General features: G+C 38.7%; 2 protein-coding genes across 6 annotated transcripts in view; both read right to left on the bottom strand.

Moving 5' to 3' along the window:
* Nucleotides 1–6,898, bottom strand: part of BMAL2 (basic helix-loop-helix ARNT like 2) — a 74,311-nt gene extending 67,413 nt beyond the window's left edge. For all 3 annotated transcript variants that reach the window (XM_081309044.1, XM_081309045.1, XM_081309046.1), the window contains exon 1: nt 6,648–6,898. In XM_081309044.1, coding sequence (XP_081165170.1) covers nt 6,648–6,678 — 31 coding nt within the window. In that variant the 5' untranslated portion in view covers nt 6,679–6,898. The remainder of the gene's footprint in view (nt 1–6,647) is intronic.
* An 8,209-nt stretch (nt 6,899–15,107) lies between these two features.
* Nucleotides 15,108–23,518, bottom strand: part of STK38L (serine/threonine kinase 38 like) — a 70,882-nt gene continuing 62,471 nt past the window's right edge. For all 3 annotated transcript variants that reach the window (XM_081311955.1, XM_081311953.1, XM_081311954.1), the window contains 8 exons: nt 22,990–23,144; nt 22,472–22,574; nt 22,220–22,281; nt 19,554–19,671; nt 19,013–19,136; nt 18,098–18,193; nt 16,780–16,871; nt 15,108–16,681 (listed from right to left, as the gene is read on the bottom strand). In XM_081311955.1, the coding sequence (XP_081168081.1) occupies nt 16,554–16,681; nt 16,780–16,871; nt 18,098–18,193; nt 19,013–19,136; nt 19,554–19,671; nt 22,220–22,281; nt 22,472–22,574; nt 22,990–23,144 (878 nt within the window). In that variant the 3' untranslated portion in view covers nt 15,108–16,553. The remainder of the gene's footprint in view (nt 16,682–16,779; nt 16,872–18,097; nt 18,194–19,012; nt 19,137–19,553; nt 19,672–22,219; nt 22,282–22,471; nt 22,575–22,989; nt 23,145–23,518) is intronic.

Below are 23,518 nucleotides of genomic sequence, written 5' to 3'. Positions count from 1 at the left end.
AACTGAATAGTTCTTGCGATGTTCTTTAGAACAATGTGAAATGGATTTAAAGATAGACATAGCTGCTCTTTCAGGGAAGAGAAGAAAACGAAGCCACCCGCCGGCTGAATGAGAAGCACAGGTGGGAACCAGGAACTCTGCTCTCCAGCTTTCGTACTCATCAGAAGCGTGCTCTCATTAGCCTTTCATGGTGATAGAAAAGCTCTGTTGCCACCCAGGAGCCAAAGAGAAGATGCACATATCTTTCCTTTTGGAAAACACCTTTCCCCAAGACAAGCTTTCTGTGTTAGCTGTCCATGTCACATCACAGATGTGGTAGGGAGAACCCTACAGAACATGAGCAATGCAACCTCCACAGACCAATTCTTCCTTCTGCAGTTTTCCTGTCCAAACCAAAGAATGCTAATGTCATTTCTTCCAAGCTTATCACTGGTGACTTTCCACTTATATGACTATTCTGTCCCCTGGAAGGCCTCTTCTTCTCTGATCTCTTGAGAGTTATCTATGCATCTATACTAATATATCCCCTCCACAATTTTTCCCAACTCTGGGAGAGTCAATTGACGCTCAGCAGTAAGCCTGTGTTTTACCATGGTCTGTTCTGTACTGCAAATATTTGGGCTGCATTTCTCACCCAGGCCAATGTTTTGTAAGCTCTTTGACCACTCCTCTCCCTTAAACCATCTCTCCGTCTCTGTTTGCCAGGCAAATAGTTAGCAAGTATTTAATGGATCCTTTATGAATGAACCAATCCTGTCCACACCTTAAACAAACCATCATCCATTCATTCAAAATCTACAAACCTTTATTAAGCACTTAATAAGTGCAAGGAATTGGAGATTATAAAGATAAGTAAGAACCAACCCTGCCCTCCTAGGCTGTAGATTTTTTGATTGCAATTTAAGGGTGGAGCTAAGAAACTTGCATAAATAACTTGTGGCAAACAGGCACAAGTGTTATCTCAGACACACAAAAATACTGCAGTGTGAAAACAGAAGGGGACACTCATTTCAATTTTGGAGGGGAGTTCTGGGAAGGAGAAAAGCATTTGTTGAAGGTCAGAGTACATTGAACAGTTTGTCAACATTATCTCATTTAATTGCCACAACTACCTTCTGAGTTAGGTATTTTTACCCCCATAAGTAAATTGGGGTTCTGAGAAACTAAATATTGTGGCCATGGTCACATAGCTGACAAATAATGAAACTGGAAATCACACACACAAAGGTGTGGTTCCAAGATCCTGCTCACTGTCCCATACCACAGTGTCTGTCTGAGACAGACAAAAGCAACGTCACTTGCATTGACAGCACTCATTCGGCACGGTAAGAGTCTTTGGGGAAGGGAGTCGCTCAGGGGTAGTATACTGTATGCTCTGTGTATATTAGGCTCTGGGTCCAATTCTGATCACCACCAACCAACCAACAAACACACCAAAATCCAAAATTCTTCAGGCCGGTCTAGGGTGAGCAGGGCACTTCAGGAACAGCTGACAACTGAGCCAGAGGCCAGTTGGGGAAAGGCAGAGCCTCCCATATAACAGCACAACCCACATCGGGGGACAACAGGAGGTGTTCTGTAAGAGAAGACTAGATAATTCCCCACTTTCTCTGCAATGCGCTTGGAAAATATAAAATAACCTCTTAAAAATATACACAAAGTATTGTTTGGCCAGTGGGAAGCCCTCCAGAAAGAGCCTTTTTTCTTTCTTTCTTTTTTTTCTTCTCTTTTCCTCTGCAATGCTGGGATGAAACCCAGGGCCTTGCAAATGACAGGAAAGTACTCTACCACTGAGCTACATCTCCCTGTCGAAAATATTGTTTAAGCATCTTGAATGTCTTTAAAGTTATTGTTTTTTTTTTTTTTTTTTTTTTTTTTAAAGAGAGAGAGAGAGAGAGAGAGAGAGAGAGAGAGAGAAGTTTTTTTAATATTTATTTTTTAGTATCGGCAGACACAACATCTTTGTTTGTATGTGGTGCTGAGGATCGAACCCGGGCCGCACGCATGCCAGGCGAGCGTGCTACCGCTTGAGCCACATCTCCAGCCCCTAAAGTTATTGTTTTAAACAATGATCTTAACCTTTAATTCTAAATATCCTACAATGCAAGCCATATGAGGTAGAAAGATGATTCTCTCTACATTTCCTTTTCCTTTAGACTGCTTGTTTTTAACTCCAAGATACTATCTAGAGATTTAAGCCAGATGATTAAAGACTAAAGAAACCCCAATAATTATTTTACTTAAATAAATGTCCAGGGCCAGAGTTGTGGCTCAGTGGTAAAGCACTTGCCTTGCATGGGTGAGGCACTGGGTTCCATCCTTAAGACTACATAAAAATAAATAAATAAATAAAATAAAGATATTGTATCCATCTACAACTAAAAATTTTTAAAAAATTAAAAAATGTCCAGTTTCCTATCATGCCAACCAACATTTAAGTATTCCAGATAAGAATTTTAATATTGTGTAACTGGACTGATTTTTTAAAGAAGTTTAAAAATATTTTAAGTCAAAAAGTTGGATAGGTCATATTAACTTAACAGGACATAATATTAATAGTATGTATCAGTGACCAGTGACAGAGCCCAAGTAGGAGAAGAAAACAGTGTGGGGTACACACAAAGCTGAGTGTTTCATAAATTATCAGCCAATACCTAGAAATACTATCTGCTACTACCCAGAACATATGCCACCTGAGATACCAGTTGCAAATAAGAGCTTATACTTGGGGGCTCTTAACTTTTACAGCCTCCTGCCACAGGGAAGGAGGGGGCCCTTGCCCAGGCACGGGACTCTAGAAGGCTGGGATGTTGAGAACCAGGGGAGACACCCTAGGCAGCAAAAAACAGGACAGGAAATCACTGCATCAGAACAGATGTCTTCTTAGGTGCCCTTGCCGCCTGCAGAGCACCTGACACATTCTGAGTCCCTGATAATGCAGATGACAGTGCTGATGCTGACTAATGACCCAGATCCCAAGCATTGAGTAATTCAACCCTTCCACATGTGAAAAATAATTAGTCCATCCTAGTTTATCTTGCATAAAGCACTTGTGGTTGAAATTCCACCTAGAAATTGAGGCTAGGAACAGGAGTTTATGCAATGTGGATTGGGAAATGACTTTTGGTTTGAGTCACAAAAATAAATTTATGTCACTAAAATTGCACAACTACATCTCAAAAAAGTTGGGTCTGATAATGTCAGGGGTGAAAACATGAGATGGTAAGAAAAAGGAAGGTGAGAAAGCTGTCCAGAGATGCCCAGGGCCAAGACACACACTGGCAGTCTTGGACATGGGTGGCTCCCTCAAGATGTCCTCTCCCTAGCTCCAAGGACTCTGGAATCATTACCAGGAAGATGCCCAGTCACTTGGCAATATGCCTAACTAATCTCAGCGTTACACCATCAACTTGTCAAAAAATGTAAGTGAGCTGGCATCTTCCAAGCCAGTCCTAAGTTGTTATTTTTTTTTTCCAACAGTGTACGCTAAACCATTGGTTCCCTGCCACCATCACCAGTTTTAGATTTTAATTTGACCATGAGAACTCCATGTCAAAGTGCCTAGGAAAAAAGGAGTTTTTAGGGATCCTTTTTTAATTTTTTTTAGTTGTTTTACTTATTTATTTATTTTATGTGGTGCTGAGGATAGAACCCAGTGCCTCACATGTGCAAGGCAAGTGTTCCACCACTGAGCCACAACCTCAGCCCCTTTTCAGGGATTTTCTGTAAGAAAAATTATGACCCCTGTGTCAGATATAGAGACCTGCTTTTATTTTGTTTTCCCTCCAGGAATGAGGAGAAATAGTAAAAACTTTTTTTTCTTGTTCATTTAAAAAAAAATTTTTTTAGTTGTAGATGGACACAATATCTATATTTTATTTATTTTTATGTGGTGCTGAGGCTCAAACCCAAGGCCTAGCCCATGCTAGGCAAGTGCTTTACTGCTGAGCCACAACCCCAGGCTCATTGTTCATTTTTTTATTGTTTTAGTTTAGTTTTTTTGTTTTGTTTTGTTTTGTTTTTGGTGCTGGGGATGGAACCCAGGGGCACTTTATTACTGAGTCACATCCCCAAACCATTTTTTATTTTGAGACAGGGTCTAACTTGCTTTGGGCCTCACTACATTGCTGAGGCTGGCTTTGAACTTGCAATCCTCCTGCCTCAGCCTCCAGAGCTGCTGGGATTACAGGTGTGTGCCACTGTGCCCACAAAAACATTTTTTTCACCCTCCTAATATAAAGAGGTGTCTGGAAGGAAGCACACTTTATTAGTGCCACCCAGAGAGCTGAGAAAAAAGGAAAGCACTGGCAGCAACCATAGAGTCTAACTCCAGGTCTGTAGTTTTCAGGCTGCACCTGCCCCAGGGTCAGAGGATTCACTCGGACCAGTCTCTGTTTTCTTATTAGTGAAATGCAGATAATATCACAAGGTTGCTGTGAGACTGAGGAAAGTACCTTTTGTAAAAGGCCTAGGACATAGTAGTTTCTCAATAATTTCAGCCTCCATGGAACCATTTACGAAGATTAATTTTGATTGATTGTTATCTGCTTCACCTTTGGTATTCTGCTGAGGGCCATTGCCAAGTAGGAATGACGCATCGATATTTCCTTGCCAGCGTACCCCATGTTAAATGGACTTGCCTTGGAAATTTGCTGTGACCTTGCATGTGTGTTTGAGAAAGGTGACCCTGCTCAATGACCAGGGTGGATCCAGGTTTTAGGAAGTATCCGGGTTTAAGATAATTTGGTTTTAAGGCATTCCCGGTTTAAGACAATAGGTGTTTTAGGGAAGTTGGAGGTTGAAGATTATTGCTGCCGGGATTAGGGTGTTCCTGCTGCTTGTTCCCCGTTGAGTTCTGGTGAGATTCAAATGGGATATTGGAAAAAAAGCCTCGTGGAGTAGGTGAATTGGGCGGAGGAGAACGGGATTGCCCCAGAACGTGTGTGGAGGCCGGTGTGAGGTCGGGAATAAAGATTGCTGTTTGAATCTACAAAGCTGTGTGGTGGCTCGTGATTCTGTGCCAAGCCAAGACATTGGCAGTATTCAGCTAAACAGAAAGAAATACACTATCTAAAAACTTCTCACAAGTCCATGAGACTTATCTGAGGAAAGCTGCTTTTAGAACTACTAGCTGCACTTGTATTTCTTTTCTTTTCTTTTTAAGCCCAATTTTAACTCACGTGGGACAACACTTTCTTAATGGAAGAGACAGGACTCACTAATTTCACCAAGCAAATTGAAGCTATAAATGAATCATTACATTAAGCCAATATTTCAGAGCATTTACTATTTCCCAAGTACTGACCTAAGCATTTTATACACATTTTATAATATCTCATTTAATCCTAACAATCCCATAAAGCAGATAACTACAGTTAGCCTCATTTTATAGAGGAGGAAACTAAAGCAAAAGGATTTAGCTTTACTGACATAATAAAGCAGAGCTCAGTCACAAGCCAGAATAGAGAGGTGGTCGTCTCTTTTCCAGAAAAGTTTACCCATGTCTTTGCATCATCTGGGAAGACTATAAATATTCAAACCATAGAATTTTTGATATGTCCCTTCATTTACATTCCCACCACTGCATTAAATTTTGAAAGCTACCTCTTCTCAGTGCCATTTCTCAGAGAAGAATCTAAAACTCCATCACCATATTCCACAAGGAAAGTGGTCATTTAAACAAATGACTTCTCTCTGCCTGCCTGCCTTTAGCTACTTGTTTTTTTCCCCTGCCTCCCATCTGCTTTAAATAACAGCTTTTTATAATTATTCTATAATTGCGAGTAGTGGTCACAACGGTCCCATGAAGAAACCACAGAATACTACCAGAGAGTACAAGCAAGAGGAAAAGACAGTGTAACTCCCAACTCGATTCACAAAAGCTCCTCAAAAACACAGATCAAGGGGGTGCGGTTCAGTGGGTAGAGCCCTGGCCTAGCGGGCGTGAGACCCTGGGTGGGATCCCCAGCACCGCGGGGTTGTGGGCAGAGGGGAGCCAACTCCACTGGTCAGTTTACGCAAGGTGTAAAGGTAAAGGCGAGGGCTGCCGGGCGCTCGTCGGGTGTGCTGGGGGTACATCGCAGAACCGGCTGGTGTTGGGGTGTGCGAAACGTGGTGGACCTGCCTCGGCGCGCTCACCTGTTCCCCCCACGGGGGGCGGGGGGCAGTTCTGGAAACGAGTATTGCCAGCTTATAGGGGATGGGCTCCTAGAAGCCGAGCTCCTTCCAGTACTGAGGACAATTACTTTGTTCAAAAGAAAAAAGAATCTGAAGTTCACTGCAGGCTGGCGCAAGAAGGTGGCTCACCATCGCAGGGTGACGGGGGGCAGGAGGATCGCAGCTCACCCTCGAAACCCGCTGCGGGCTGCTGAGAGCCGGCGGCGTTCCCGGGCTCCACTCCCTAAGTCCCACTCCCCGAGAGGGCACCCCGGTCCCCCACAGCACCAGTGCCCTCAGGGACGGCCGTGGTCCCAGAGACCATCGGAAGAGATGTTGGGGCGGAGGGGACGCGCGCCGGCCTTTCCCTGCTGCCAAGTGGGCAGATCTGGCGTCGCTGTGCTGGCCGATGGCTGCCCAGAGCCCAGGCTGGGGACCACCCCGCGCCGCGCGCCCCACCTGGAGCCGCCGCCGACCGCCTGCCATCTCACCTCCCGCCGCAGCCTCCTCTTCTGCCGCCATCGCGGGCACCTCCCGGCCACCTCCGCAGCCCCGGGGCGGGTAGCATGGAGGAGCCCGGGGCCCGCCCTGCCCGGGTCCAGGCGGCCCCGGAGCCGGGCACCTGCGGGCTTCTGCCCGGTTCCGCGACAGCCGCCACCGCAGCCCCGGGGCGCACAGCCGACGCCGCCTCACGGCCCCGCCGGCCGCCGACACTGGGCCTGCGGACTGGGGCGCGCCCGCCCGCGGGTCTGGGCGCCTCGGGTGGCGGAGCGGGTGAAAGGGACGCGCGCGCGGGCGGAGCACAGTGGGCCCCGCCCCGCCCCACCGACCCCCTCCGCGGGAGTCCCGCGCTGAAAGGCAGAGAGAACCTTTCTCGAAACCCGCCTCTTGAAAACAGGCTCCCACGACCGTGTTTTATTGAAGCCGTCAGCCCTTGGCGGGGGTGGTGGCGATGGTAAACGAAGATGTCTGCGTGGTGGAGTAGCGGAAGGCGCGGGTTGGGGAGTGCGGGAAGAGTCTTCCCAGGACCCAGCTCTTAGTTGCAGACAGGAGCAGGCCGACGTCAGACAGGGGGTCCCCTGAGGAAGGCGCTTTGGCTCCTAGAACTGTTGGGTAAATCCGTAGGTAAGATCCCTTGGAGATCTCTTGACGGTCCTACATCCTATGACATTTCTAGAATACATTGGTTCAGTGCTCTCTTCCCACTGGTCCCTGGATGGAGTCCTTGGATACACTTTGCCTAGTAGAGGTTAGTGGAGCAAAGGAACAATTGAGAAAATACTAAAACTTGGAATCCTTAATCTAATAATTTTCCTATCCGGACACAAGTACAGTCTGAACTAGCTGCTGTGTATCCTGAGGGCAGTTCATATGGCCATTAGTAGAATCTGGGCAAGGGGGTTGGAAGTGTGTTCCCTAGCAGAAGTAGGTGACAGGATGACTGTTGAGGTCTTAAGTGGAAACTAGGACTTCATGCACTTAGAAAGAGTTGCTGAAAACTACTCCCCCATCACTCTCAAAGACACACCCTAATGAAAACCATTCTTAAAACATTCCTAGCTTTTACTTGGAACCCCACCCCAAATTCCACCAACAGTAACTTGTGCTGGCATTCAGAAAGAGTAATTCCACCAAGAGTCTGGCAGATAGTCTCAAGATCCGCCCTAGGTCTCCCAGAATGTGTTTAAACACTGGCTTTCCCTAGCAAGTGCCCGATTTTGAGATGGTTTGGTAAGGTTGTGTAGAGAGGCTGAAGTCTTTTACACCTGGGTATGTGTTAAATGCCATTTTGACGCGGAGGCAGAATTGCTAGGATCCTGTTTTAGTCATCTTGCTTATGAAGTATTTCTCCTATTGTCTCAGTGACCCTCACGAAATCTTTGGTGGGGTGGTTAAACACCTGTAATTCCCGTCTTAGTACAGAGGCAGAGGTTCTGACGTGATGAGTATTTTGGCCAGGGTCACTCAGTAAATAGTAGAAGCAAAATCATAAAACTCAGGTCTCCTTCTTAGGAGCTCTTGCAGTGTGAGGTGTCCAATAAGCTTGCCTGTGAATCATTGCAGTCTTCATTCCTTAGAAATGATGATTCACTTCCACCAAAAGCCTGGAAGCAAGAAAGGAGGAATCCAGACACCGAACTATGAAAGCAGGAAGTGTAATAACACGGTAAAGCCGGCCCATTGGATTCTGTGGGACAAATTCCTCTCAATGCTTAATATGTATTTTCCTGATCAGTCAGGTTTATATTCTACTTGCTATTTCTTTATACTCTTGGGCTCTATTTTCTAAAACATGGTAGGGGAAGTGCCCCGTCTTTCTTGTGTTTCTCCAGCCAAACCCAGAACCTTGCACAGGCCTGGCCCTTTTAAAATTTTATTTATTTATTTATTTTAAAATATCTATCTATCTATCTATTATCTATCTATCTATTTATTATGTGGTGCTGAGGATCAAACCCAGGGCCTCCCACATGCTGGGCACACACTCTACTGCTGAACCACAATCCCAGCCCCTTTATTTTGAGACACAGTTTTGATAAATCACTCAGGCCTGCCTTGAACTTGCAGTCCTGCCTCAGCTTCCCAAGTAAGGGTGCACCATCACCACATCTGCCTCTTTTTCTTTCCTTTTTTTTTTTTTTTTTTAAGGAATAGTTACAAAATATCTCACAGGATAAGGAAGAGATAAGAAGCCACACAATGTCTTGCCAGATAGCTAGGAAGGTAATCTTTCATTTCCAACCAGTTGTTTTCTCATTTTCTCCTTGGGGAAAATGTGATAAAAGTAATTTGAAATATGATTCCCAGAACCTTCTGGTCAACACTATCCCCTTGCCAAAAGCCCAGGAATAGCCTTGCTCTCCAGGAACCCTTGTTTATCCTTGAGTGGACTTATTTTGTTTCACTTTTAAGTACTTAGGCAAGGATGGTATTGTTTTCAAGATAGAGCATGTATTTTTTTGCCTATCTAGGAACCACTGCTTCAGAAACTATAAACTCCATCCTTTTCAATCTCTTGCAGGGATTGTAACAGTGTAATTTATTTACATTGGTTTACCTTAAGGGCACTTAGAAATGTTTTATTTGGTTCAAGGCAAAAATATTCATCTGCTTTGGAGTTAAGCCAAAGACATTATTTCTTTTTTTAAAATGTTATATTTTTTAAACCTTTTATTTATTTTTTGTGATGCTGAAGATCAAACCCAGTGCCTCACACATGCTAGGCAAGTGCTCTACCACTGAGCCACAACCTGAAGATATTATTTCTAATGATGCATAAAAAGAATTTTTAAGCTTCTAAGTGGATTGGGGAAAATAACTGAATCAGTAATATTTAAGCCTACTCTTTCATCCTACCCTGTCTCCAGCAGCCTGGGGAGAGTGAATCCTGGGGAAGATGCGAAGATACTTGGATCTGCTGAGCCGTTTGATGAATGGGAGTACAGTTGGAGAAACAAGGCCATGAGTGCCCTGTGTGTTCCAAGGGACAGACCTGTAGTGGACTTCCGGTGTGGGAAAGATCAGCTGGAGTTTGGCCTAAGAAGGGGAGGAAAGCAGAGATACTTGGAGGAGAGTCGCTCAAGAGAAAGAAAAGGTGGAGTGACAGGTTAGGGGAGGGCAGTGGCAGTTGCCATAGGGAGTGGAAATTCAAGAAACATCTTCTAAAAGGTTATGGGGGAGCTTCATTGTGTAATGCAAAACCTTTCATGTTACTTTCTTGGAAAATAAATTCAGCAAAAGTAACATCCTTCGTAATGATTTGGGGGTTATTATTTGTTTTTATTAAAAGTGAAAATATTGAGATTGGCCTTGGGTGGAAGGTAGGGTCACCCACAAAATGCAGTTATTGAATTCATTTGATCACAGATATTTATTGAGCACCTATCATATTCTAGGCACTACTGTAAAAGTTGACTCCCCCACTTTTTTTTTAACCTCACCTACTATGCAGTTACTTTACATAGATGTTCTCACAATAACCAATGAGGCAGGCATTATTTCCTTTTGGAAAAGTCCAAAAATGACCTTTCCCCCTTTTGCTCAGTGATCCCTTAAGACCAATGTACAGGAAAATGTGCAGAACTTCAAACCACCCTCAGAGATTCTGATGTTAGGAATGGGGTGAGACACATTAAATCTTTATTTCAAATTGGTATCCTAGTTGATTTTGAAACAATTCTGAGATGATTGGAGTACTGTAGAAAATATTACCTTGTTAAAAATAAGTTTCCTTAAGGGCCAGGGTTGTGGCTAAAGGGTGGAGCGCATGCCTAGCATGGATGAGGCACTGGGTTCAATCCCCAGTACCACATAAAAAAATAAAAACAAATAAAAAATAAAGATATTGTATCCATCTACAACTAAAAAAAATATTTTAAGAAAGTGAATTTTCTTCAGCCTAGATTGTTGCAGAGAATAAAGTAGGGGTGTGTGTGTTGGGGGAGGGGTATTTCTCTGAGTGGCAAGACACCAAAATTCGGAGAAAACTGCAGGAAGGAACAAAACTTAGGACAAGAATGAAGAAATCACTGTGCAGAAGTCTATGTGGATTTATTGCTTACTGTCATTTGCCCCTTAGGGATTGTGTATGTCAAAGTCTGCACTAATTATCTATTTTTGTAGATTCTAGACACTTAAAGCAGGCCGGGTGTCTCAGGGCTTCCTTAGTTCTCTGGGTACAGGAGGTTTCTTCAGGTTCTGTTCAAGATTATTTTACCTAACAGGACAAGGAATAATAAAAGATGTTAGGCCCAAACTGGACAGCTTCCCTCTCCTATTAGGAGTTTCTCCCTTTGTCAGACATTTAAGTCATTCTATGTTTGGGAATTTGATCATGAACCTTTTAATTTAAAGGCTAGTCAAAACCCATCTTCCCAATTTAGATAAAGCAATTGAGCCAACAGTAATTAGACCATTGCACTCCTGGCTGGATCTGGGAAGGAACTAAATTGACAAGGCTCTCTATTTCCACTATAACCGCTTTAGAGAAGATGGACCAATAAAGACACAGTCTGCTGATGAACAGGAGCTGGGAGAAGTGGCAAAAGTACTAAAGAGAGCAAGCCTTGGTCACTGGACCATATGTCCATCCTCTTTCTTTGATGTCTAGAGACCCAACAAATCCAAGTTGCTGAGCTGTGGTCTAGCACTATGGTTCTCAGTAATCCAGTTTTACAGATAGGTCAGGAAAGATGTCACTGAACCAGATTTCTCTTCTGTTGCACATCCAGCAACAGAATCTAGGAGCTACAGCTTCAGTTAAGAACCACTGCCACAGAGCTGACATGCTTTTGGTTACCTTGTAGCTTGTCAGAATAACCCTAATTTGGTACCATGTGGACTTGTGCTTTAGGTGAGCCTCATCCAATACTAGGAACGTGAGTCTTGATTTAAATCAATAGTCAGGCCTAGCACTGGCTTAGTAAGGGACAGCTAATCATGGCCAATAAGATGTGAGGGTTACTTTGCTTAAAATGTTTTTTGGAAGGTTTTCCTTGCTATTCAAAAAAGGAGGTACACAAGGTTATTTGTCAAACTGAGGGCCTTGTGTATGCTAGGCAAATGCTCTACCACCGAGACACATACACCCAGACCCAGAATTTTCTTTTTAAGGCCTTATATGTCATGGGATGCAGAGTCCCTGCAGCTATCTAGTTTCTGAGAGAACAAGACCAAGGACAAAGCCAACACTTTAAGGATGGCAAAGTAAAAAAAATGGAAAGAACCTGTGTCAGTGATGTTTTTGAGATGCTGAATTACTGCCTTGTGTCTTCCCGTTATGTGAGATATTCATTTTTCTATATTGCTGAAGTCACTTTTACCTGTCTTCCGTCCCTGAAGTCCAAGTAACAACTCCCAGTAACAATGAGCACTCTAAGTAACAACTCTTGAAACATTACCCCATGTATTCTTCTGTATTCTAAGAAATATATGGGGGTAATTTGTCAATGAGGCATGCTGTATGTTTTGGAGGAGAAGGTGCACTGGATTTGGGTTTCAGAGTAGTTTACTACCTATATTTATATATCACAATCACTCAGTCTTATGACTATAATCTATAGAAAGATAATTTTCTTTATAGAATAGTTGTTAAAAAAACAAATCATGTTAAGTGAAAGCATCTTGTTTATAAAGTTTGTAGCACTAGATTCTTTTGACAGTTGAATTTAGAGTTTCCAAGCTTTTTCTCTTGCCCAAATTCTGACATTTAGTATTTTTCTGTTTTGTCTTACCATGGCATTATTAAAATGATGTGTGTCAGGGAAGAGCTGGAGTGCAACAAGGCTGAATAGGATTGACTGGCTCCCTCTGGGCTCAGTAGAACAGATCATGATTGACTGTCTGTCAGTGTCTTCCACAGGACAGAATGTAGTGGTGTCTGAGCCACTTATATCTTTCTCCTCCATGTTATTTTGAGATATTTTCAATATACTGCTTGCTAATTGGTTTTGATTTAGTGGGGTATATAAACTATATGCCCAGCAAGTGCCTAAAAGTAGAATTCGTAATTTGTGCAGTTATGTTTTTAGCTACAGATTTGAACAATTTCAAACATGAACTTGTCTGATTTTGTTGTTGTTGTTGTTTGTGAAGCAGGTAAGTGCTCTACTGCTGAGCTACACCTGGAACTCTCTTGACAGTTTAAATGGAATATAAATGAAACTTCAAATGTTTGTTTTGTTCTTGATGTGATCCTTAAGTATAGTAGTTGTTCTGCAATTTACATTCACAAAACAGTCTTTCCTGAGTTTTGGATAACACTTATCTCAAAACTCAAAAATAAAACCAAAAACACCTCACCAACAGAAATTTTGTAAACATAGTTTTTATTTTTGTCTTACCTTCAGTGAAAAAGCCCTCGTGCCACCAAAACATTTTTTTTTTTTTTGAAACACTGAACTCAATAGCCTGATGACTATTTTTCTAGACAATTGCTGGATTGTATTGCTTTTAAAAAAATAACTAAGATATATTTTTATTACTTTATTCCTTTTTAAAGCAGCAATATCCCCTCACATTGTCATAAAAATCTAAAATATCTCTAATAGTCCCAAATGTCTTGTTTTTATATTTGTTTTAAGTGTTTGTTTCATTAAGATTTTTCAGAAATAAGTGCACTTCTAAAGAGAAAATAAATTTTAAATAAAGAAAACAGGAAATAATCATGGATGCAGCAAAACAGTCATTTTGAATGTTCTGAATTTTTACAATTCAAAGAATGTTTCTAGTAGCTCGGGATCTTTACTGATTAAAACCTCAATTAATTTATTTGCAGACCATCAAAAGATATTTGTTTCTCCTACCAGTTGAGACTAATTGTTTAAAGCTTTTCTACACTAAAACATCAAAAATAAATGTACTTAAAATATTTTAAAACTTCGATTTACATAAAGATATGCAGGTGTTTTCAAAAAAACACAAAACATTGAAGTATGATGCTATTATGGAAATAAGTGAAACCCCATCTGAAGCCTTAGCGAAGAACATTTTATATAGTCCACATTTGGTACTTTCCATTAAGCTAACTAGCTTCTTAGATCAACTATATATTCCATTTTAGAAGTGGCTGATTTGAAAGTGGATTCCTTATTTTCAGACAATACAATGCTTTAATACAGTTAAAGAATTAAAGCCATGTTAATATAATAATTTCGTAAAAGAAAAATATCATAATTTGATTTAATACAAAGGTTTAATAAAAAAGTCAATGTCTACATTAAATCAGGAAACCGAAAAATCTGAATTATACAAGCTTTCTATATACTTAAGAAACCAAAAGCACACAATTTATAATAAAATTCTTTTAATTCAAAATAGAGTCTAATTTAAAGAAAATGTCATTATGCGCAGTTGATTAGATAGGGTTCTGTTATTTAAATTAAATGATTCACCTGAAGTTTGGGAAATGTATAATAGAGAAAATTCAATCTCAAGGGTACTTTGCAAATTATCTAGCTAATTTGCATCATGAATCAAATTCGTAGCTTCCAGAGGGCAGACACAATCTTTAATTGCTTTGAGAGAGGCACTTATGAAACGCTTCTGATGAGGAGAAATCCCTAAAGATGTGAACCACTCTATTAACTCCAGCAAAGAATGAGGCTCTAAACAAAGCAAACTTTCCAAAATGTCCCTTCTAATGCCAAGAAATCATAACTATTTCTAAGTTGTTTCTGATAATAATGAAGGAAATAAAACTAAAATGCTCTGTTCTTATATGCTCCTTATATTGATTGCAGTCTCTCAGTCAACTTGAATTAGTGGTATTCTTTCTGTTCTAGCATAGTTATGATACTTAAACTACAGACTATTGCAGTTTCTTTGTGTCTTAACTATTCATTAGCACACTAGCAAAACAGTTCTTTTTAAAAAGAAATTGTGAAATTTAAATAAAGAAAACAGGAAATAATCATGGTTGCAGCAAATTGTCACTGTAAATGTTCTAAATTTTAACAATTCAGAGAGAGAATATGTCAAGTAGCTAGGGATCTTTGCTGATTAAAATCCCTTTTAAAAGGGAGTGTTTTGGAGAGAGAAAATCTCACGCACCCCAGCAAGAGTTAAAGAATTTTTTTTCTTTTTTAAATTAAAGGCAGTTAGAAAAATCAGTTAAATTGAGATAACTCCAGAGTTTTCACAATTTTCTCTCCTAAATATTTAGTCACATGATCTAACTAGAAAAATGGAGATGAACTACTAGATGAACACATAAAAAGTACTCAACAAATGCTTAAAAATAAAGAAACAAACCAAAGGAGGGGGACACATCAGGATGGCCTTACTGAAACATTGGGAGTTACTTAGCAACAGTCATCAGTTTTTGTAGATTTGTATAATGCTCCTATGTAATTCTTTCCCTTTAGGAAAGACATCCTACAAATAAATCATCACTTTAGATTTTGATCACAGATCATTCATTTATAATTCTATCAATTAACAGTTATGATGAACATTAGGCCATTCTTTAATAAAGTATTATCTTCAACTAGTACATATGAAACCAAAACCTTGGGATAGTCATTTTAGAACTAAAATGTTGAGCAAGAAAAGATTATTTAATTCTTAGAGAAATACCCAAAGAATTTGATGCTGACATTTGCTCTCTTCCTCTAATAACAATCTCTTGGCCTGCATTTACTTCCTTATTTCTATTGGTATTAACCAGAGTGGTGCAGCTCAACCCAAATAGTGCTGCCCTCAAATAAGCTGACCTCCATCAGAGAGAGATCTTTCATGTCTGAATACAGCATTCCCATAGGAAAGTAAAATTCTATTCCGCTGTGAGCATCCACTCTGTTTAGGATCTTTGGTACATTTGGAGCATAAGAAAATAATGGCACAATAATACAAGTATTATCAAAGGAAAAAATTTGATCAAAAGAAATAAAAGGTAACTAGCCATGATATGTAACAACTTTCTATAAAACCAAAGTAAATTGCTCTTTGTTCTTTATAAGTCCATTTACATAATCAGAAGTCTGACATTTAAAAAAATAGTTTAATAAAAATACGCTAGGTTCTACAAGCAGCCTTTACGGTCATTTCTGAAATTCAACTCACCATAATCAAATTAAAATAATGCCATGTCTTCTTGTTAAAAAAAGAAGTCCTCTTGTCAAACAAAAAGCAACTTTACATTTTGTATAATACAGTACATCTCCCTATGAATATACAGACTATGTATATAAAGGTCATCAGTATTTCTGACCACAAAGTAAATATCTTAGTGGAGTTCTTGAGTGAAAGTATTAAAACTTCCTTTTCCTTATTAGAAACTTGTCACTCCCTACAGTGGAGTTTGTGTAATAACTTGATGATAAAATTCTATTTTTAAAGAACCAGTGTATCTCTTTTTAAATTTCTTAAAACCATTATAGAAATTGTCTTCATATATATTCTACAGATGTCCAAACCAATAGGGCAAATGTTCTAACTATGGAAGATGGCTTTTACTGATTTTCTAGACCCATAAGATTTGCAGTGAGTCAGCAATACTGCAGTGTTACCTACAGGTTAGCCTATGCTGCTTTAAATGATATGTATTTCTCCTGAATTGATTAGAGGTGTTACAGTTCAAAGCCAAAGCACACACAGGCAGAATGGACCTTAATACGCACGTAGGCAGTGCAGTTAGAAAGGGATGTACGTTTCTTTTATTCCAGTACCTTCGTATAATAAAGTTAACAAAATCAATAAAATATTAAAAAAAAAAGCCAGCTGGCACTGCCAACCAATTCCTGTAGTAGTCTTAGAAATCCTAATCCTGTAGAATTTCCTCTTGTAGTCGATAAGCACCACCGTCTTCAGGGTATTTCAGTGTCTTGTTACCTATGCCAAGCAAGCCTGGTGATGCAGCTACCTGAGTTCTCTTGGTTATGGGTGACTGTGATCTTCATTCATAATTTCCCAGCTTTCATGTAGGTGGGGATAGAGCCACGCTGAGTCAACCCTTCAAACCTTTTGTAGGTATAATTGAGAAAGACCCAGTCTTTGGATTTATAGTCTGGTTCTGTTGTATTTGGCACTAGAAAGATAGAAAAATTAACCAAGAATATAGAAATTTCATTAGTAAAATGTCATCTTCATAGACTTTTAATAGCATGAGTTATAAGATTATCTTACCTGGTTGTAAAATATCAGATTCAGGGAAGTCATCAAAATTTGAAGTGTCATCAATGCTCTTGATTTCTATAGGGATTGCTGCTGGCCTTTCCCTGTAAAATAAGGTACTGAGTAATCATGGGAAATTTTCCTGAATTCTTTATTTTCCAACAAATAATTCTTACAAATCTTGTGTGCTATTTTCTAATTAAAAAGGTCAATGACATTTATTGTGGATATGAGAATAGTTTGGTGGATTTCAAAATAGTTGAGTATAAATTTTTACAAAAATGTTTTCATTTACTTAGAATTTTAAAATTCTTGTACCAAGACTTTTTCATGCTATTTTTAAGTAGAAAAAGAGTGAGTGATTTTACAGTTATATGAAATAGGATATTGTGAGGACTGGATCCTACTTAAGTAATTAAGGACTAGAATTCTTCTAGTAGAAGATCCAAAAATTCAAAGTTATTTTCGAAAACAAGGTACTACATATTTGTGATGAAATGTGAATGCAAATACTTCTCAGTTGTATGAATTTCAAGAGAATCAAGAATATTAGGTTTTTTTAAAAAAATAGTCATGAATATGCCTTTCTTTTTTTTTTTAATTTTTTTTTTTTTAGTCGTAGATGGACATATATCTTTATTTATTTATTTATTTGGTGGCTGAGGCTTGAACCCAATGCCTTACACATGTAAGGCAAGTGCTCAACCACTGAGCTACAACCCCAGACCCTGAAAGTGTCTTCCTATCATGTTAAAAATATTTGGCTATAAAAATCATTAAAAGAAACTATCAGTTTTTATTGTATATTTTTTAGAGGGTGGGATACTGTGGATTGACCTCAGGAGCCACATCCCCAGGCCTGTTTTGTATTTTATTTAGAGACAGGGTCTCACTGAGTTGGTCAGCACCTCACTTTTGTGGAGGCTGGCTTTGAATTCAAGATCCTCCTACCTCAGCCTCCAAAGCCGCTCGTATTACTGGTGTGTGCCACCACACCTGGCTTACATTAAGGAATTTTCAACAATATTTTAATGAATACATTGGGTGTTAAGTTTACCAGATTATGTAAAAGGTACTAAGATATTAAGTAGAAGGTTCTAAAAAGCAAAATGTGTTTTTTTCCTTTACAGTGGACATTAGCCTATGATAAGTCATTTAGCTATATAGCCAGTATAGTCTCACTTATATAACCCAGAAAACATTGACTTGATAACATTATAATAGTGGTACTTCTTCTGCTAGGGGTAATCTAGCAGAATTGAAGGTAAATTAATCACCAAATCTAGAAACTCATAATACTCAGACTTCTCCCCAAAGTCCAGCAACATACCTTATATGCCCCCAGTCTACGCCTTCAAAAAAGGGGTGACTTTTTATTTCTTCTACTCCACTATTCCCAATTCTATTTTCAGAATCAGTACAAAATCTATAACAAGAAAACAAATTATATCTAAAGTACTCAGTGTTATTTTTTTATTTTTTTTAAAGCATTACAAAAATTTTTTTTGAAGTTTACTATGTTTATTGTGGAAAATGTGGGAGAAAATAAAAATCACCCATAATTTTAGTATTTCGGGATAACTATTATAAATTACAATGTATGTAGCCAGTCTGCTGTTGTTGAACATTTAGATGGTTTCCAATTTTTCATGACTAAAACAATATCAAGATAAACATACTTAAATATTTATATACATCAAATTATTTGCATAAGCAAAACTCTAAAAGCAGAGTCGCTAGGTCTAAGGTCATATATAGTTTAAAGATTTTTTAATGACAGGCTGTTCTCACAGGTTGTTCCATTTATAATCCTTCCAGCTCTTCACAGCAGTACCAAAATACATCTTGGTTATAGAACAGAATAGAATCTTTTGCTTAGATGATTTCATATACAGACTTTCATAAAAAGGAGTTCCTACCACTAACAAATTTCCTTTCCCTCTTCTCTTTAATAGGATTAGGTCACTGCATTCTAACAGGAGTGACATTTTGCTTTTAATGTGTATCAGTCCCTGAAACAATACAAGACTTCTTCCTTCTTCTTGACTCCTACTTTTTTCCATTGCAAACTTCCTTTTAAGAGTTTACATTTAAAAAAAAAACCCAAAACCCCTTTTCTTTATTGACTTCTTTGGCTATGTAGATCAGTGGTATCCTCTCTTGACACACAAAAGTGAAACAGATCTTTTGGGTACCTGTGAAGTGTTAAGACACCCTGAACTCCTCTAGGGGTTTAAACACTAACCTGAGAATTAAATCCTTGGCTTTCTCAGAGATAGGTACTTCTGGAGGAAATACTAGAGTTTCTTTCCAATTCATCACTTTTCTGTATGTTTCTTGAGGCGTTTCGGAGCAGAAAGGTGGATAGCCTACATGTCACAAAGAAAAACAAAAGCTTTGTCAGCTTTTGTGATTAATTAAATTGTAACTACTAAATATGTGCCACAAGAAACAATGCTGAATGCTGTATCTAATTTAAAAAATACCACCATTCATCAATTTACAATAAAATTGCCAATAGAGTCAATAAAGGATTTAAAGTACCCCTCTTCCTTATTTTACCTGAAAAGTCATGCAGATACATGAATGTCCAGGTAAATACCTGTCTTCCTTCAATAGGATCCCTAAAGAGTCCTTTGGTATTTGGTAGTATTTAACATTGCAGAAGGTTAGAAATAGGTTTAAAGTAGTTAAACTACTTTAGCCCATGATATCTGTAACATGTTCAAACAATAGCACTCAAGGTAATGCACACATCACGTATATAAGTTAACGACAGAACATACCTATTAACATTTCATACATAATCACTCCCAAAGACCACCAGTCACACAACTTGTTGTAACCAGTCTGCATGAAGACTTCTGGAGCAATGTAATCTGGTGTCCCAACTGTGGAATATGCCTGCAAAGGAGCAGCTTATCAAACCAACATTCAGAACATTTAAAAAACAAAAAACAATAAAACAAAAAAAAAAATCCCAACCACCTGAGTATGATTTACTACTGAAAAAAGTAAAGTTTAAAGAAGTTAATTTTCCCTTTAATAACTTATTCCATATGTTTATCATATGCAAGGTGAGTCAGATTCTATGTTACAGAATACATGATTTCTGCTTCCTAAGATGCTCAACTGAGTCATTATATGTGTAGCCCTAAGTCCATCTCAAAACAGAATGAAAAGGTTGAACCCTGGCTGCCCTGTCACTACAATTGTGTTCTTGGGCAAGTTATTTAAGCTCTTAGAGCCTCAGCTTCTGTTTACAAAAATCTGTGGTAATAAAACCTGCCACAACAGAGTTGATAAAACAATAAAACAAGAAAAGGAATGTACTTTGTAAACTAAAAACTACTATAAGCATCTGGTATTTTTATTGTAATTCCACAATATTCTTATCCATTCAGGAAGCTATGTAGTTTTACCACTGAGCCTCACCCCCAAGTCCATTTTATTTTTTATTTTGAGATAGGGTCTTGCTAAGTTGCTTAGGGTCTCGATTAATTGCTGAGGCTGGCTTTGAACTTTTGATCCTCCTGCCTCCGTCTCTGGGATTACAGGCATGCTTCACTGCACCTAGCTTCATTCTTAGTAAATTGTTTTTAAGGAGTAGTTCTCAATGAGAGCTAGGTGCTATTTCTGATGTAACAAGCAGATTTTGTCATCTCAACAATCTAGGAGAAGACATGATTGGCAGTTAGTGGGCAGAGGAAATTTCCTGTCCTAAATAGTAATAAAGTACTTTTTTACTTCTTCCTTGGGAAACCCTGATACAACACAGGATAACTATTGGCCATGAGAACATTAACCTATGATTACCTTTGAAAACTCTGTAAATAGGAGGTAAAGAATTCTCCTATGATATTTTTAGCCAGTATTCATTATTTTCCTTTAAAAGTAGGCAATACTGCAATTCTTTTCTCAGCTGTAAAATATGACCTAAAAGTGACACATTGAAAAGCAGAATGGAGTTTTCCTCAATGCATAGCTCAATACATTTAAAAAACACTGAACTGTTTTTACAAGAGTTTTCAATTACTTGGTCTAATAAGAGAATAAGTTAAATCATGCAAAGGTTGTTTATTTGGTTTTAGAGGGTGTCAAACTATTATTTTTCAGTCTATTTACTTCCCTAAAGGAATGGTGAGTTAGAATCCCCATTCATTACGTGGTTGAAGTGAACAAATATTTATAGAGTATCTACATGTATGAGAAGGTGGAAAAACAAAGTCAAAAGGCACATTCTTCATCTTATGAATGTTCATGGTTCTGGATAAAGGGAAAGAGGAAAAGGGGGAAACAATTCTTATAAATTTGCTAAGTAACAGAGGAGAAATAGTATGGGGTTAAAAGTAGTGTAATTCTACATTAATGGAATAATGAAGTTTACCTGTGGCAAATTTTTTTTTTTTTTGGGGGGGTGGCAGGGTTGGTTACTGGGGATATAATCCAGGGGCATTTTATCGCTGAGCTACATCCCAAGCCCTTTTTTACTTCTTCTTCTTCTTCTTTTTTTTTTTTTTTTTTGTACTGGGGATTGATACTCAACTACTGAGCCACATCCCCAGCCCTATTTTGTATTTTATTTAGAGACAGGGTCTCACTGAGTTAGTCAGCACCTCACTTTTGCGGAGGCTGGCTTTGAGCTCAAGATCTTCCTACCTCAGCCTCCTGAGCTGCTGGGATTACAGGTATGAACCACTTTTTACTTTTTTTTTTTTTTAAACAAAGGTGGTGTTATTTTATTTGGACCTTTATTTTGTACATTTATATGCAATGCTGAGAATCAAACCCAGTGCCTCACCATGCTAGACAAGTGTTCTACCACTGAGCCACAACCCCAGCCCATTACATTTTATTTTGAGAAAAGATCTCACTAAGTTGCTGAGAGTCTCGATAAATTTTGGAGGCTGGCCTCAAACCTGTGATCCTGCTGTTGAAGCCTCTCAAGATGCTGGGATTATAGGCATGCACCACCATACCCAGCTTGAGGCAGTTTTGTATCTATTCTATCATAACACTGTTGAAATCCCAAATTTCCTATTTACTTGATCTCTAAAGAAGTTCATAGAAAAGGGCAACCACTTTTTTACAATTGTTATTTGTTATATCAGGATTTATATCACAGCACAGAAAAAGAGGAAATGGAAATCCCATGCCATTCACACACTCAGTATGTTTTATTTACAATGCTAATTACTATTAAACAGATGAATTACTTATTCATATTAATTCTCAATAAAGTACTCTAAAATTAAATCATAAAGTAGATTTTTCTTGTTTGCTTTATAGGTAAGGAAATCATAAAAAGAAACAGAAAACTATGTGAGCCCAGAACAAGCACCATCATTAAAGGGAGTACTAATCACTGTGAAGACAAAACAATTAAGTAGAAAACAGATGAGATTTTAGGACCAGCACACAAAATTCTCTCTTGAAAATGTGGTTAACTCACCAGTTGTCTCCTGTTTTTCTTCCATGTTTCCGCTTTCCTCTTTGAGTTCATGTTCTGAAATGCTAATTTCAACAAGACAGAATTATAATCACGAGGGGAAAACTCTTAGCAAAAGACAAATCACATATAAACATCTAAAACACAAGGTAAATTCAGTTGAGTGGGGAGAGGAAGGGAGAAAATTATCATTTCTTAACAGTACTGTATTTAACCAGCTATAATATCTTAATCAAAATAAAAAAGCAAACTTACAGAAGTCACTTGGTGGGTTGTGTGTAAGATTTCTGTAGAATTCAGTCCTGTGAGCTTTCTTTAACCCCGTGCATAAACCAAAATCAGATAATTTTACATGTCCCTAAAAAAAATTTCAGTAAAACCAGATTATATCAACTTTGAAAAAAAGGCCTTATTATAAACTCCTCTTTTAAATGCAATTATTATTAAAATCTTTGGCTTAAAATTCATACAGATAAAAATGTAAACTTAGAAATATTGGAGGAGGATGATTTTTTTAAAGCATAAAATGGAAGGAGATTAAAAAAAAAACAAAACAAAACATGGATTTATCTCCAGCACTGCAAAAAAAAAAAAAAAAAAAAAAAATCATATCCCCATGATACATTCCACTACAGAGGCCTCTCCTATTGTGCTGTTCTGAAATAATGTAGTTTAGTAATAATTCAAATTACAGTTGTATTTTTTAATCATAAAACCAGCTTTACTCTATAAACTAATCAGCAACCTCATAATGCACCAGTTTATGCACATGCCTTGGCATCCAATAAAAGGTTGTCTGGCTTGATATCCCGATGGATGAAGCCCAACTGGTGGATTGCATCTATTGCCAGAACAGTCTCTGAAATGTAGAACTGTGTTTCCTCTTCTGTCAAGGTATCCTTCTTCATTAACAATGTCATCATGTCACCTAAGAAAAGGGAAGCATCATGTTACTGAAAATGCTTCAAAAGGGGAGGAAATACCCTACAAAAGCTTTCTTTGTATTTTTACAATGTATGTCTGATTTGGCATTTTGTGATCCACCCAGTACACCTCTAACCATCTCTGGAGCTAAACAAAAGTCACGTTGCATAAGCAAATTTTGATGACATGCAATGGTTTTAGAGTAGAGAGTTTTTTGAAACCAAATCAGAACAGAGCTGATAGAAGCTGATGAAGAAATATAACTCCATTCAGAATAAGTTGCTGAAGAAAATAAGTCAAACTGCAAAAAGAATCAGAATAAACACAGCAGGAAACCAGACATACTCTTTAAAATTTCAAAAATAGCCTGAGCTCCTT

This window comes from Spermophilus citellus (genome assembly GCF_964194105.1).
Source record: "Spermophilus citellus genome assembly, chromosome: 10".
NCBI lineage: Eukaryota > Metazoa > Chordata > Mammalia > Rodentia > Sciuridae > Spermophilus > Spermophilus citellus.
Note: the sequence above shows the minus strand (reverse complement) of the source record. Positions and strands in the feature narration are given on the sequence as shown.